General features: G+C 39.7%; 1 protein-coding gene across 10 annotated transcripts in view; it reads left to right on the top strand.

Annotated features, from left to right (window-relative positions):
- SLC19A3 (solute carrier family 19 member 3) overlaps positions 1 to 14,934 on the top strand; it is a 28,615-nt gene extending 13,681 nt beyond the window's left edge. For all 10 annotated transcript variants that reach the window (XM_005574503.5, XM_015432908.4, XM_045367811.3 and 7 more), the window contains 4 exons: positions 972 to 1,800; positions 4,009 to 4,201; positions 11,820 to 11,961; positions 12,568 to 14,934. In XM_005574503.5, the coding sequence (XP_005574560.3) occupies positions 972 to 1,800; positions 4,009 to 4,201; positions 11,820 to 11,961; positions 12,568 to 12,744 (1,341 nt within the window). In that variant the 3' untranslated portion in view covers positions 12,745 to 14,934. The remainder of the gene's footprint in view (positions 1 to 971; positions 1,801 to 4,008; positions 4,202 to 11,819; positions 11,962 to 12,567) is intronic.
- The last annotated feature ends 206 nt before the right edge of the window (positions 14,935 to 15,140 follow it).

Below are 15,140 nucleotides of genomic sequence, written 5' to 3'. Positions count from 1 at the left end.
AAATGGTATTTTTTAAGAATCTTGGGCCGGGTGTGGTGGCTCACGCCTGTAATCCTAGCACTTTGGGAGGCTGAGGCGGGTGGATCACCTGAAGTCAGGATTTCAAGACCAACCTGATCAACATGGTGAAACCCCATTTCTTCTAAAATACAAAAATTAGCCGGGCATGATGGCGGGTGCCTGTAATCCCAGCTACTCGGGAGGCTGAAACAGGAGAATGGCCTGAACCCAGGAGATGGTGGTTGCAGTGAGCCAAGATCGGGCCACTGCACTCCAGCCTGGCTGGCTGAGCAAGACTCTATCTCAAAAAAAAAAAAAAAAAAAAAGAATCTGAAAAACTTAGAAGTGTCCAAACGCTTTTTAACTCATCTACTCAACTGTACCTACTATTTAAACTTAATATATAATTCAGATTGCACAATAAGCCAATATATTCTTCTACCGGGGTTTATCTAAGTGTATAAGTTGGTTGGTTTTTACCAGTGGGAAAGGAGACTACCTTTTCTTAGTGATTTCCTTGAAAATGAGTTTTCTCGGCCGTGCGTGGTGGCTCAAGCCTGTAATCCAGCACGTTGGGAGGCCGAGACGGGAGGATCGTGAGGTCAGGAGATCGAGACCATCCTGGCTAACCCGGTGAAACCCCGTCTGTACTAAAAAAATACAAAAAACTAGCTGGGCGAGGTGTTGGGCACCTGTAGTCCCAGCTACTCGGGAGGCTGAGGCAGAAGAATGGTGTAAACCCGGGAGGCGGAGCTTGCAGTGAGCTGAGATCCGGCCACTGCACTCCAGCCTGGGCCACAAAGCGAGACTCCGCCTCAGAAAAAAAAAAAAAAAAAAGAACATGAGTTTTCTCATTATGTTTCTCCATAACGTGAATAATTTCCAATTGGATGCAGAATTTGAGGTACAAACCACAGGTAGCTTAGTAAAGTACCAGTGCTTCACCGTCATGCAGTGTACTAACTTTGCAGATGACAAATGAGATCTTCCCCGTTTGGACATACTCCTACCTGGTGCTGCTGCTGCCTGTGTTTGTCCTCACCGATTACGTCCGCTACAAGCCGGTCATCATCTTGCAAGGTATCAGTTTCATCATTACCTGGCTGCTGCTCTTGTTTGGCCAAGGAGTGAAGACCATGCAGGTTGTAGAGTTCTTCTACGGGATGGTGACCGCCACCGAGGTGGCCTACTACGCCTACATATACAGCGTGGTCAGCCCCGAGCACTACCAGAGAGTGAGCGGCTACTGCAGGAGCGTCACGCTGGTCGCCTACACAGCAGGGTCCGTGCTGGCCCAACTCTTGGTATCCCTGGCGAACCTGTCATACTTTTACCTCAACGTCATATCCTTGGCCTCTGTCTCCGTAGCCTTCCTTTTCTCACTTTTCCTACCAATGCCCAAGAAAAGCATGTTTTTTCATGCAAAACCCAGCAGAGAAATAAAGAAGTCATCGAGTGTGAATCCAGTATTAGAGGAAACTCACGAAGGTGAAGCGCCAGACTGTGAAAAGCAGAAACCCACATCAGAAATACCCAGCACTTCAGGGAAGCTGCATAAGGGCCAGCTGAACAGCCTGAAACCCAGGAATGTGACTGTGGAAGTTTTTGTGCAGTGGTTCCAAGATCTGAAGGAGTGCTACTCCTCAAAACGTCTTTTCTACTGGTCTCTGTGGTGGGCTTTTGCCACAGCAGGTTTTAACCAGATTTTGAACTATGTTCAAATCCTGTGGGATTACAAGTCACCTTCCCAAGATTCTTCCATCTATAATGGGGCCGTAGAAGCTACTGCGACTTTTGGAGGTAAGCAAATGTCACTTAATCTTCCTTTGTTGGCTTTTCCCCCTTAAGACCGTTTCTCCAGGTACCGAACTTCATGGTGCGGATTAGCTCTGTTCAGAAGGCAGCATAATTTTTTTCAATCAAGAATGAAAGTCACTGGAAAAACAAGAATACCATGATTTTCTACCATATTGTAGTTCCAACAAGTAACTCTTTTTTTTTTTTTTTTTTTTGAGACAGAGTCTCGCTCTGTCACCCAGGCTGGAGTGCAGTGGTGCGATCTCAGCTCACTGCAACCTCCACCTCCCAGGTTCAAGCTATTCTCCTGCCTCACCCTCCCAAGTAGCTGGGACTACAGGCGTGTGCCACCACGCCCAGCTAAGTTTTTCTGTATTTTTAGTAGATACGGGGTTTCACCATGTTGCCCAGGATGGTCTCGATCTCTTGACCTCATGATCTGCCCGCCTCAGCCTCCCAAAGTGCTGGGATTACAGGCATGAGCCACTGCACCCAGCCACAACAGGTAACTCTTAGGAGCTCAGGGCTTAGCACCAAACAATGAAATTCTAGTTGAATCCCTAAGATTCCAATTCATCATTAGCACAAAGGTTAATAACGTGCCCTGTTCTTTTAGGATTATTTTTAATATCAAAATATATACATATATGTGTGTATGTTTTTATTATTTTAGAAAATAAATTAAGGATTCCAAATTCTCACTGAGGGTTTCGTTAATACAGGCTTTGAACTAAGTAGCATGCACCTAAAACAGTTCTAGGCTATATACCAACAACTTGCAAAAGCAGCTTTCTCATGATATTTAAATGAGGGGTGAAAGAGATGTGAAACGCAGGATTTTAACATCAGAGGGAAATCTGTCTTTGAAGTTTAATCTACAATAAATGTTTATTTCCTAATAACTGGAAGCTTAAATGTCAAATGAGACTTTGAAGGTATTTTTTAGGAAGTGAGATTTTGCCCCACCCTCATTTACAAAAGGTTTTAGAAAACTCCTATGACCTCTATTTTATTATTATCTCCCTTTTGGGAAGCTTCAAGTTTAACTCCTGGAAACTAGGACTGTGCCAGAATTGCTTCACTGAAATTGTTGCTCCTACATTCCAAATCCATGGGGGGGAAATAATTATTTTTTTTTCCTCTGTAGTCATGATCATATGTAGGAAAGTTAGTCATATGTCTGTGCAGTACTTTGAAATCTAAATACCTTTTGTTTATTTATTTATTTTAGACAGAGTCTTACTCTGTTACCCAGACTGGACTGCAGTGGCATGATTTCAGCTCATTGCAACCTCTGCCTCCTGGATTCAAGCGATTCTCCTGCCTCAGCCTCCTGAGTAGCTGGGATTGCAGGCACCTGCCACCATGCTGGCTAATGATTGTATTTTTAGTAGAGACGGGGTTTCACCATGTTGGCCAGGCAGGTCTCTAACTCCTGACCTCAAGTGATCCACGCCCTTCGGCCTCCCAAAGTGCTGGGATTACAGGAGTGTGCCACTGTCCCCAGCCCTAAATACCTTTTACTTTTGTTGAAGAGAACCACCCACAAGTTTAACCCTAATTACTGTCAATTATTCAATTTCTTGAACTCTGTCAGTCTATACCGATGTTTTCACCCAAAGCTTCTCAAGTAAATTATGTCAGATGTTGAAGACTTTAGAGTGGAGATTGGAAATAAGACTAAGATTACTAAAGATTCATAATAAAGACTAACACTGGGTGGGGCAAGAAAAAAGACTAAAGCTATCCGTGTAACACATCTGATACTCATCGCTGAAAAAGACTTACAGCAAAAACCGAGAAAAGAAGGGCAAATAGAGAGGCCACATGTGTTCCCAGAGAATTGATTTCATCCTTTTCCATCCCTGCATGTTGTGTTGAGTGACTAGGTTAACGTATCATTTCTCCGTACACTGCCGTGGTTAGGAAGCTTTCTGGCCCCTCTGGAGAGTACAGTGCCTGGTGTATAGTTGATACTAATGAAAAGTGTGATGACTAAGTGACCGAAAGAATAGCAAGTGAAAAGAAAAGCCAGAAGAAGACGTGGTTGAGAAAAGGATAGATCCACATTCATGTCGATCACACAATTTTGTGAGAGCAATATATTTATCTTTCAGAATTACCCAAGACCTGGGTTTTTAAGAGAGGGCGTTGATGTTTTCTTGCATGCAAAGTCATTGTGTTTGATTGCCTTCAATGTTTTGTTTTCAGGGGCTGTGGCTGCCTTTGCAGTGGGTTATGTGAAAGTCAACTGGGACCTTCTAGGAGAGCTGGCTCTGGCGGTCTTCTCAGTTGTCAATGCAGGTTCTCTATTTCTCATGCATTACACAGCCAACATCTGGGCGTGCTATGCTGGCTATTTGATATTCAAGTCCAGCTATATGCTTCTTATAACCATAGCAGTGTAAGTTTTACCAACCACTCCTAAAACTGAACTGTATTACTCTCTCTTCTGTCTTCCTAAGCTTTCTCTAAGAACTTCAGAAGGATTTTAGTCAATTGCAATATTAAATGTTGACTACTTTATATTAAATTAGACACAACTAAGCCAACTTTTCGTTTAACTATTTGCTCTCTGAATATTGCTACAATATACCTTTAGTCATCAAGGGAAAAAAACTCTGCAGGTTTATAAACCAAAAGCAATGATACATTGTCAGGTTTTTCTTTTTGTTTGGTTTGGTTTGAGAGATGGTCTGGCTCTCTTGCCCAGGCTGGAGTGTAGTGGTGTGGTCACGATCACGGCTCAATGCAGCCTTGACTTCCCAGGCTCAGGTGAGTCTCCAACCTCAACCTCCTGAGCAGTTGGGACGACAAGCATGTGCCACCATACCTAGCTAATTTTTCACATTTTGTAAAGATGGGGTTTCACCATGTTGCTCAGGCTGGTCTCAAACTCCTGGGCTCAAGTGATCCACCTACCTTGGCCTCCCAAAGTGCTGGAATTACAGGTGCGAGCCACTACATCTAGCAACATTGTCAGGTTTTGATTTGTTTATCTCCAGCAACTTTCCACATAAGGTGTGATGTGATCTGCTTTTAAATGGTTAGGTTTAGATTTCATTCCTACTTTCATTTGGTTGCTGGAGAAATTCTAGGCACATACTTTTGTGACACAAAAGATTCTCAGGAAAGTTATTAAAAAGTTGGAGACTAAAAAAAGTAGATGCAAAGATAACAAGAAACCTTTAGCTGCAGTCATATATGGAACCAAGTAGTTTTTCTTTTCTTTCTTTCTTTTTGAGACAGGGTCTCACCTGGGCAGGAGTGCAGTAGTGCAAACATAGCACACCACAACCTTGATCTCCTGGGCTCAAGCAGTCCTCCCAACTCAGCCTCCTGAGTAACTGAAACCATTGGTGCACACTACCATGCCTGGCTAAATTTTCAATGTTCATTTTTGTAAAGACAGAGTGTCGCTATGTTCCCCAGGCTGGTCTCGAACCCCCGGGCTCAAGTAATCCTCTGGCCTCAGCTTCCCAAAATGGTAGGATTACAGGTATGACCCACCTTGCCAGGTCTAGTTCTTAATCATTTTCTAAAAATGATTTCTGGGATTTAGAGTTTCCTAGCATTTTTGCTTCTCAGAGATCTCTTTAAGAAAGAGATCTTTCTTTAAGATCTTTAAGAGATCTCTTTGTTTCTCAGAGATCTCTTTAAGAAAATGATTAAAAAACCATTTGGTTTCATATAAAAGTACAGCTAAAGCTGACTGCAGAAAATATGCTTTGCTATTAACCAAAAGAGATGAGAAACATTTGAATTTCAAATTGCATGAAAGAAGTGGAGACAACAGCTTCATCGAGTTTTGGTTTTAATTTGTGAAAAAAGTGTTTTATAAACAATTTACCACACAGAAATATGAGCACTCCGGGGAAAAAATCATCAAAGGAAAAAAAAATTAGTTGGTATGTTTATTTTCTTCATGGAAATGTCTTAGTTTAATCAGAATCATGCATCTTAGGTTGCTTTTTTTTTTAATGTGAGGATTTTGTTAAATGATAAAGGATTATATCATTTCTTTGCATTAAAAAAGAAATATTCATGGCTGGGCACAGTGGCTCACATCTGTAATCCCAGCACTTTGGGAGGCCAAAGCAGGTGGATCACCTGAGGTCAGGAGTTCGAGACCAGCCTGGCCAATATGGTTAAACCCCGTATCTACTAAAAATACAAAAATTAGCTGGGCATGGTAGTGAGCACCTGTAATCCCTGCTACTGGGGAGGCTGAGGCAGAAGAATCACTTGAACCTGGGAGGCGGAGGTTGCACATTCTCATCAGCATTTATTGCTTGTCTTTTGGATAATTCTAATTGAAGTGAGATAATATCTCATTGTAGTTTTGATTTCCATTTCTCTGATCAATGATGTCGAGCACCTTTTCATGTATCTGTTTGCCATTTGCATGTCTTTAAAGAGACGTCTATTCAGATTTTTGCCCATTTTTCATCTGATTATTAGACTTTTTTTCCCTATAGAGTTGTTTGAACTCCTTCTATAGTCTGGTTTTTAACCCCTTGTCTCGTGGGTAGTTTGCAGATTCGTTTTTCCATTCTGTGGGTTGCCTCTTTCCTTGGCTGTGCAGGAGCTTTTTAACTTGATGTGATCCCATTTGTCCATTTTTGCTTTGGTTGCCTGCATTTGTGGGGTACTCAAGAAATATTTACCTACTCCAATGTCCCAGAGAATTTCCCCAATGTTTTCTTGTAGTTGTTTCATAATTTGTTTTCTTGTAGTTGTTTCATAATTTGAGGTCTTAGATTTAAGTCATTAATCCATTTGGACTTGATTTTGTATATGGTGAGAAATAGGGGTCTACTTTCATTCATTCTTCTGCATATGGATATTCAGTTTTCCCAGCACCATTTACTGAAGAGACTGTCTTTTCCCCAATGTATGTTCCTGGCATCTTTGTTGAAAATGAGTTTACTGTAGATGTGTGGGTTCACTACTGGGTTTCTGGGTTCACTCTTCTGTTCCATTGGTCTACATGTCTGCTTTTATGTCAGAACTATGCTGTTTTGGTTACTATAGCTCTATAGTATAATTCAAAGTCAGGTAATGTGATTCCTCCAGTTTTTTGTTGTTGTTGTTGTTGTTTCATTTTGTTTTGTTTTGCTTAGGATAGCTTTGACTATTCTGGGTCTTCTGTGGTTTCACATAAATTTTAGAATTGTTTTTTCTATTTCTGTGAAGAATATCCTTGGCATTTTTATAGGGATTGCATTGAATCTGTAGATTGCTTTGGATAGTATGGGCATTTTAACAATACTGATTCCTCCAGTCCACAAATATGGAATATCATTCCATTTTGTGTGTGTGTGTCCTCTTCAATTTCTTGTATCAGTGTTTTATAGTTTTCATTGCAAAGATCTTTCACTTCTTTAGTTAATTCTTAGGTATTTTATTTTATCTGTAGCTATTATAAATAGGATTACTTTTTCGATTTCTTTTTCAGATTGTTCTCTGTTTGCATATAGAAATGTTATGGAGTTTTGTATGTTGATTTTATGTCCTGCAAATATACTGAACTTATTTATCAGCTCTAATAGTTTATTGGTAAGAGTCTAAGTTTTCCTAAATGTAAGATCATATCGTCTGCAAGCAAGGATAATTTGACTTGATCCTTTCCAATGTGGATGCCCTTTATTTCTTTCTCTTGTCTGATTGTTCTAGATAGGACTTCCAGTGCTATGTTGAATAGTGGTGGTAAAAGTAGGCATCCTTGTCAGTTTTCTCCCATTCAGTCTGATACTAGCTGTATGTCTGTCATATATAGCTTTTATTATATGGAGTATGTTCCTTCTATACCCAGTTTTTTAAGGGTGTTTATCAGGAAGGGATGTTGAATTGTATCACATGCTTTATTTAGCATCAATTGAATGATCATAGTTTTTGTCCTTCATTCTGTTGATGTGACTTATCACATTGATTGATTTGCATACGTTAAATGATCCTTGCATCCCTGGGATAAATCCCACTTAGTCATGATAGATTATCTTTCTCATGTATTGTTGAATTCAGTTTGCTAGTATTTTGTTGAGAATTTTTGCATTGATATTCATCAGAGATTGGCCTGTAGTTGTTTTTTGTTTTTAATGTGCCTTTGTCTGGTTTTGCCGTTAGGGTAATACTGGCCTGGTAGAATGAGTTTGGAAGTGTTCCCTCCTCTGTTTTTTAGAATAATTTGGATAGGATTGGAATTAGTTCTTTTATAGAATACAGAAGTGAAGCCATTGGGTCCTGGGCTTTCCTTTAGTGGGAGGCTTTTTATTATGTCTTCAATCTCATTACTTGTTATTGGTCTGCTCAGGTTTTGGATTTCTTCATGGTTCAATCTGCGTAGGTTGTTTGTATCTAGGAATTTATCCATTTCTTCTAGATTTTCCAATTTATTGGCATATACTTGATCACAGTAGCCACTGATGATTCTTTGAATTTCTGCAGTATTGGTTTTAATGTCTCCTTTTACATCTCTAGTTTTATTTACTTGGGCCTTCTCTCTTTTTCTTAGTCTGGCTAAAGGTTTGTCAATTTTATCTTTTCTAAAATCCAACTTTTTGTTTCATTGACCTTTTGTATTGTTTTCTTCATTTCAATTTCATTTCTTTCTGCTCTGATGTTTATTATTTCTTTTCTTCTACTAATTTTGGGTTACGTTTACTCTTGCTTTTCTAGTTCTTTAAGATGCATTATTAGGTTATTTATTTGAGGTGTCTCTTCTTCTTCTTTTTTTTTTTTTTTAAGAGACAGGGTCTTACTGTGTTGCCCAGGCTGGAGTACACTGGCATGATCATCTCTACTCACTGCAACCTCTGCCTCCTGGGCTCAAGTGATCCTCCTGCCTCAGACTCCTGAGAAGCTGGGACCACAAACGTGCACCACCACGCCTGGCTAATTTTTTGTATTTTTGGTAGGGACGGAGTTTCACTATATTGACTAGGCTGGTCTAGAACTCTGGAGCTCAAGTGATTCATCTGCCTCAGCCTTGCAGAATGCTGGAATTACACACATGGGCCACCACACTCGGCCTCTCTTCTTTTTTTATGTAGGCACTTGTAACTATAAACTTCCCTCTTAGTACTGTTTTCACTGTGTCCTATAGGTTTTGGCGTGTTGTGTTTCCGTTATCATTTGTTTCAAGAAATTTTTCAATTTCTCTCAATTTCTCAATTTCTTCATTGACCCACTGGTCATTCAGGGGCATATTGTTTAATTTCCATGTGTTTCTATAGTTTCCAAAATCCCTCTTGTTGATTTCTAGTTTTATTCTATTGTGGTCAGAGACAATGTTTGATATTAATTATTTCAAATTTTTGAATATGTTTTAAGAGTTGTTTTGTGACCTAACATGGTTTATCCTTGACAATGATCCATATGCTGAGAACAGTATGTATTCTGTGGCCAGTGAAAAGTTCTGTAAATATCTATTAGGTCCATTTTTTCTATAGTACAGATTAAGTCTGATGTTTCTTTATTGATTTTCTATCTGGAAAATCTATCCAGTGCTGAAAGTGGGGTTTTAAAGTCTCTAGCTATTATTGTATTGCATTCTCTTATCTCTTTCTAGTTCTAATATTTGCTTTATATATGGGTGCTCCAGTGTTGGGTGCATATATATTTACAATTTTTATATCCTCTTGCTGAATTGACCCTTTTATCATTGTATAATGACCTTTGTCTCTAGTTTCTGTCTTGAAATCTATTCTCTCTGCTATAAGTATAGCTACAAACCCTGTTTTTCTGTTTATTTCCATTGGCATGGCATACCTTTGTCCATCACTCCATTTTCAGTCTATGTATGTCTTTATAGGTAAAATGTACTTCTTGTAGGCAACAGATCATTGGGTCTTTCTAAAAATCCATTCAACCACTCTCTTTTTAAGAGTTTAAACTGATACGTAAGGACTTACTCCTGTTATTTTGTTATTTCTTTTCTGGTTTTGTGGCCTTTTTCCTTTTCTTTCTTCCTTTTAGTGAAGGTGGTTTTCTCTGGTGATATAATTTAATTTCTTTTTTACTTTTTGGGTATCCATTGTATGTTTTTCAATTTGAGATTACCTTGAGGCTTGCAAATACTATCTTATAACCCATGATTTTAAGCTGGTAACAACTTAAGACTATTTGCATAAACAAACAAGCAAAAAGAAAACTAATAAAAACTCTACAGTATAACTTTGTCCTCCTGCTTTTTAACTTTTTGTTGTTTCTCTTTATATCTTATTGTACTGTCTTGAAAATTTGTAGTTACTATTTTTGATTGGTTCATCTTTTAGTCTTTCTACTTACAAGAGTAGTTTATACACCTGTTGCAGTGCGATAATATTCTGTGTTGTTCTATGTGCTTATTATCACAAGTGAGTTTTGTGCCTTTACATGTTTTCTTATTGCTCATGAACGTCCTTTTCTTAGAGATGGAAGTACTCCCTTTAGCATTTCTTGTAGGACAGGTCTGGTGTTGATGAAATCCCTCAGCTTCTATTTGTTTGGGATGGTCTTTATTTCTCCTTCAGGTTTGATATTTTCACTGGATATACCATTCTAGGGTAAAGGTTTTTCGCCTTCAGCACTTTAAATATGTCATGCCACTCCCTGGTTCTAAGTCTTTTCTAAGACTGAAAAGTGTGCTACCAGACATGGGGCCTCTATTGTATGTTATTTATTTCCTTTCTCTTGCTCCTTTTAAAATCCTTTTTTTTTTTTTTTTTTTTTTTTTTTTGAGAAGGAGTCTTGCTCTGCAATCCCGGCTCACTGCAACCTCCACCTCCTGGGTTCAAGTGATTCTCCTGCCTCAGCCTCCTGAGTAGCTGAGATTACAGGCACACACCACCACGCCTGGCTAATTTTTGTATTTTTAGTAGTGATGGGGTTTCACCATGTTGGCCAGGATGGTCTTGATCTCTTGACCTTGTGATCCACCTGCCTTGGCCTTCCAAAGTGCTAGGATTACAGGTGTGAGCCACAACGCCCAGCCTAGAATCCTTTCTTTATCCTTAACCTTTAGGAGTTTGATTATTAAATGCATTTAAGTAGTCTTCTTTGGGTTAAATTTGCTTGATGTTCTGTAACCTTGTCCTCGGATATTGATATCTTTCTCTAGTTTTGGGAAGTTCTCTGATATTATCCCTTTGAATTAACTTTCTACCTCATCTGTTTCTTTACCTCCTCTTTAAGGCCAATAACTTAGATTTTCCCTTTTGAGGCTATTTTCTAGATATTGTAGGTGTGCCTCATTCTTCTTTTTTCTGTTGTCTCCTGACTGTATTTTTAAATAGCTTGTCTTCAAGCTTGCTAATTATTTCTTCTGCTTGATCAGTTCTGCTGGTATGAGATTCTGATGCATTCTTCAGTATGTCAATTGCATTTTTCAACCCCAGCATTTCTGCTTGATTCTTTTTAATTATTTCAATCTCTTTATTCAGTTTATCTGACAGAATTCTCAATTCCTTGTTTGTGTTATCTTGAATTTCTTTGAGTTTTCTTAACACAGCTATTTTGAATTCTGTGTCTGAAAGGTCGTATATCGGTTTCTCCAGGATTGGTCCCTGGTGCCTTATTTAGTTTGTTTACTGAGAACATGTTTTCCTGGATGATCTTGATGCTTATGGATGTCCATCAGTGTCAGGGTATTGAAGAGTTGTATTTATTGTAGTCCTTGCTCTCTGGGCTTTTTTGTACCTGTCCTCCTTGGGAAGGCTTTCTAGGTATTCAGAAGGTTTTGGGTGTTATGATCTAAACTTTGTCTGCATTAGGGAGCACCCCAAGCCCAGTAACACTGTGGTTCTAGCAGACTCTAAGAGGTACTGCTTTGGTGATCTTGGATAAGATCCAGAAGAATTTTCTGGATTACCAGACAGAGACGCTTGTTATTTTCCCTCACTTTCTCCTAGATAGTCTCTCTCTTTCTCTTTGCTGTACTACCTGGAGCTGGAGGTGGGTGACACAGGCCCCCCACTAATTTCTATCTTTTGAAGACTTCCACCCATGTTATGGTTAAAATGCTTATTTATGTTTAATGATAGATTTCAGATTGCAGTTAATCTGAGTGTGGAACGCTATGCCCTGGTATTTGGAATCAACACCTTTATTGCCTTGGTGATTCAGACCATCATAACTGTGATTGTAGTAGATCAGAGAGGGCTCAACTTGCCAATCAGCATTCAGGTAAGCTGTAATACTTCTGTTTTCAACTAGGTAACCTCAAAGGTTTCTCAACCTTGCTACAAGCAATATTTAAATTTCTTGAGTTCCTTGGTTAAGCAAATTTTAATATATACAACTCCTTAATTATCATACTTTAACACACCAAGTATGTTTTGAGCAATAATTGCAACTAGGACAACATTTACCTGGATAATGCAGGTAAGAAGTAACTTCAGTGCTTAAATTTATTCTTGGAGACATTGAATGTAACATTGCACCAGCCTCCAAACAAAGACATAGAGACAAATTAATGAATTTTAGTGTTTTTTTGTTTTGTTTTGTTTTTTACTATTGATGATAGTAGCTATGATTTTAACCCAAGCAACCTGCTCTGAAGCCAAGACTCTTAGTCACTGTATTGCTTACATCTTCTTACTTGATCTTGATTTCTTACTTGATCTTGATTTCTTACTTGATAGGACAGTATTGTTCAACCTAAATGACCCCACATTAAAAACCTGGGTCTCAGTTAACCCATAATCCAAGCAAACCAACAGTATTATGTTGTATTATCATTGACATAGATGGTCATATTTTATATGTGGCTAATTATTTGTTTTTCTCCAGTTTTTAGTTTATGGGAGCTATTTTGCAGTAATTGCTGGAATTTTCCTAATGAGAAGCATGTATATTATCTATTCAACCAAATCCCAGAAGGATGTACAGAGCCCTGCTCCAAGCGAGAATCCAGATATGTCTCACCCAGAGGAAGAGAGTAATGCCATCATGTCAACAAAACTCTAACCTCATTGCAATAATTGCAGCAGTGGCTTTTAAAGCTATGCAATAATAAGGAAGGATTTTAAGATGGGTGGCATATGTTTTGCCATAACTTGACATGCTTTCTGCAAATCGGGATTCCAATGGACCTTTCAAAACCACAATGAAACCTCAGCTTTAGACGAGTTCTCTATCTGCCCAATTTTACTGGATGCAATTGACAGAACCCATCGTCATAATTAAACAACCCATATTGGGGACCCCCCTGTGACCAGTAGCAGCTGGAAAATTCTGGTTTTTCTCACTTGTACGGACATGCAGATGGTGTGGAACCAAACCATGAGAAAACTCCAGCCATCCTGGAGTTGGTATTCACCATTTGTGGGGAGAAACACTAACTGGACGGACCCTATTGCTTGGCTTAAATACTTGTTTGATCTTACCAAAGAAGTCAACGCATGGGACCTTTTTGTCAAAAGATCCATTTTGTTTCTTCTTCTAATAAGTGTATTTCTGTTTAAGTTATAGTTCTCCAAGAGAATTACAAGGTTTATCCCATTTCTAAGGGCTTGTCTTCAACTCTGATAACAGCATTATTCACAAGTTATGATTTGATAGTATTATTATTTAATTTTTTATGATTATTTTCCATGTTGTGCTCTGAGTTTTGCTGTTGAAAGTCTACCTCAAGAATAGCTCCAGACCCTCTTGTGTATTTGCAGAATGACACTCAGGTCATTTCCCAGTGGCCTGGGAGAGGCAGGGAGCCTTCTCTCCACCACCATATAGAGGTGTTAATGCATCTATGGGCCAGGTGCAGTGGCTCACTCCTGTAATCCCAGCAATTTGGGAGGCCAAGGTGGGAGTTTTGCTTGAGGCCAGAGGTTCAAGACCAGCCTGGGCAACACAGTGAGACCTGACTCTACTAAAAAATTAAAAAATTAGCTGGGCAGCATGGTGTGTGCCTGTAGTCTCAGCTACTTGGGAGGTCATGGGGGGAGGATGGGTTGAGCACAGGAGTCAGAGGCCGCAGTGAGCTATAATTGCACCACTGCACTCCAGCCTGGGCAACAGAGTAAGACTCTCATCCCCCTCTCCCAAAAAACAGCACCTGTGTGATGTCTGTCTAAAATAGGAACACTTAAAGGAGGTTTCTAGAAGTATTAGAAATAAGAAAACACTGATGGAGGGAGTGGAATGAAACACCTGTTTTTTGTTTGTTTGTTTGTTTGTTTGTTTTGAGACAGAGTCTCGCTCTCTCACCCAGCCTGGAATGCAGTGGCGTGATCTTGGCTCACTGCAAACTCCGCCTCCTGGGTTCAAGCCATTCTCCTGCCTCAGGCTCCTGAATAGGTGGGACTATGGGTGCGCACCACCATGCCTGGTTAATTTTTATATTTTTAGTAGAGATGGGGTTTCACCATATTGGCCAGGCTGGTCTCAAATTCTTGACTTCAGGTGATCTGCCTGCCTCGGCCTCCCAAAGAGCTGAGATTACAGATGTGAACCATCATGCCGACCAAAACACCTAATTTTTAAATGGCAGCAATTGTGCTACATAAAATGTGTCAACATTTTAAAGAGTTTTTAACATTTTTTTGATGAATTCTGCTGAAAATTATCTGAACATACCTGTTTTTCGAAACTTCAAGAAGGGATGCATTGAGCAGTCTGACAGTGAGAATAAAGAATGCTGAGTCAAGATTTATATCAGGGCTGGCAGCTGTGGCTCACACCTGTCATCCCAGCAATTTGGGAAGCTGAGGTGAGAGGATAATTTGAGGGTCGGAGTATGAGACCATCTTGGCCAACATAGCAAGACCCTGTCTCTAAAACAAATCAAAAAAATCTTTAATTGCATTTTGATATGGTTTGGATCTGTGTCCCCACCAAATCTCATGTTGAAGTGTAATCCCCAGTGTTAGAGGTGGGGCCGGCTGGCAGGTGACTGGATCATGGGAGTGAATCCTTCATGAATGGTTTAGCACCATCCCCTCAGTGCTGTTCTCATGACAGCGAGTTATCGCAAGATCTGGTTGTTTAAAAGTGGGTAGCACCTCCTCGCTCTCTCTTTCTCCTGCTTTGGCCATGTGAAGATGCCTGCTCCCACTTTGTCTTCTGCCATGAGTAAAAGCTCCCTGAGGACTCCCAGAAGCAGATGCTGCCATGCTTCCTATATAGCCTGTGAGCCAATTAAACGCCTTTTCTTACAAATTACCTAGTCTTAGGTGTTTCTTCATAGCAATGTGATAATGGACTAATATGTTTCTCAACTATACTTCTCTCCAAATCCCCAAATTCATTCACTGGACTAAGATCCAGCCCAAGAACCAATGCACTCACTTAGTGGAGAAAACGGGTAACATTCCTACTTACATTGAAGGCAAGGAAGGAATGGCTGCTATTCTTCTTTTTTTTGA

The sequence above is a fragment of the Macaca fascicularis genome, chromosome 12 (genome assembly GCF_037993035.2).
Source record: "Macaca fascicularis isolate 582-1 chromosome 12, T2T-MFA8v1.1".
Taxonomy (NCBI): domain Eukaryota; kingdom Metazoa; phylum Chordata; class Mammalia; order Primates; family Cercopithecidae; genus Macaca; species Macaca fascicularis.
This window is presented reverse-complemented; position numbering and strand designations above follow the sequence as displayed.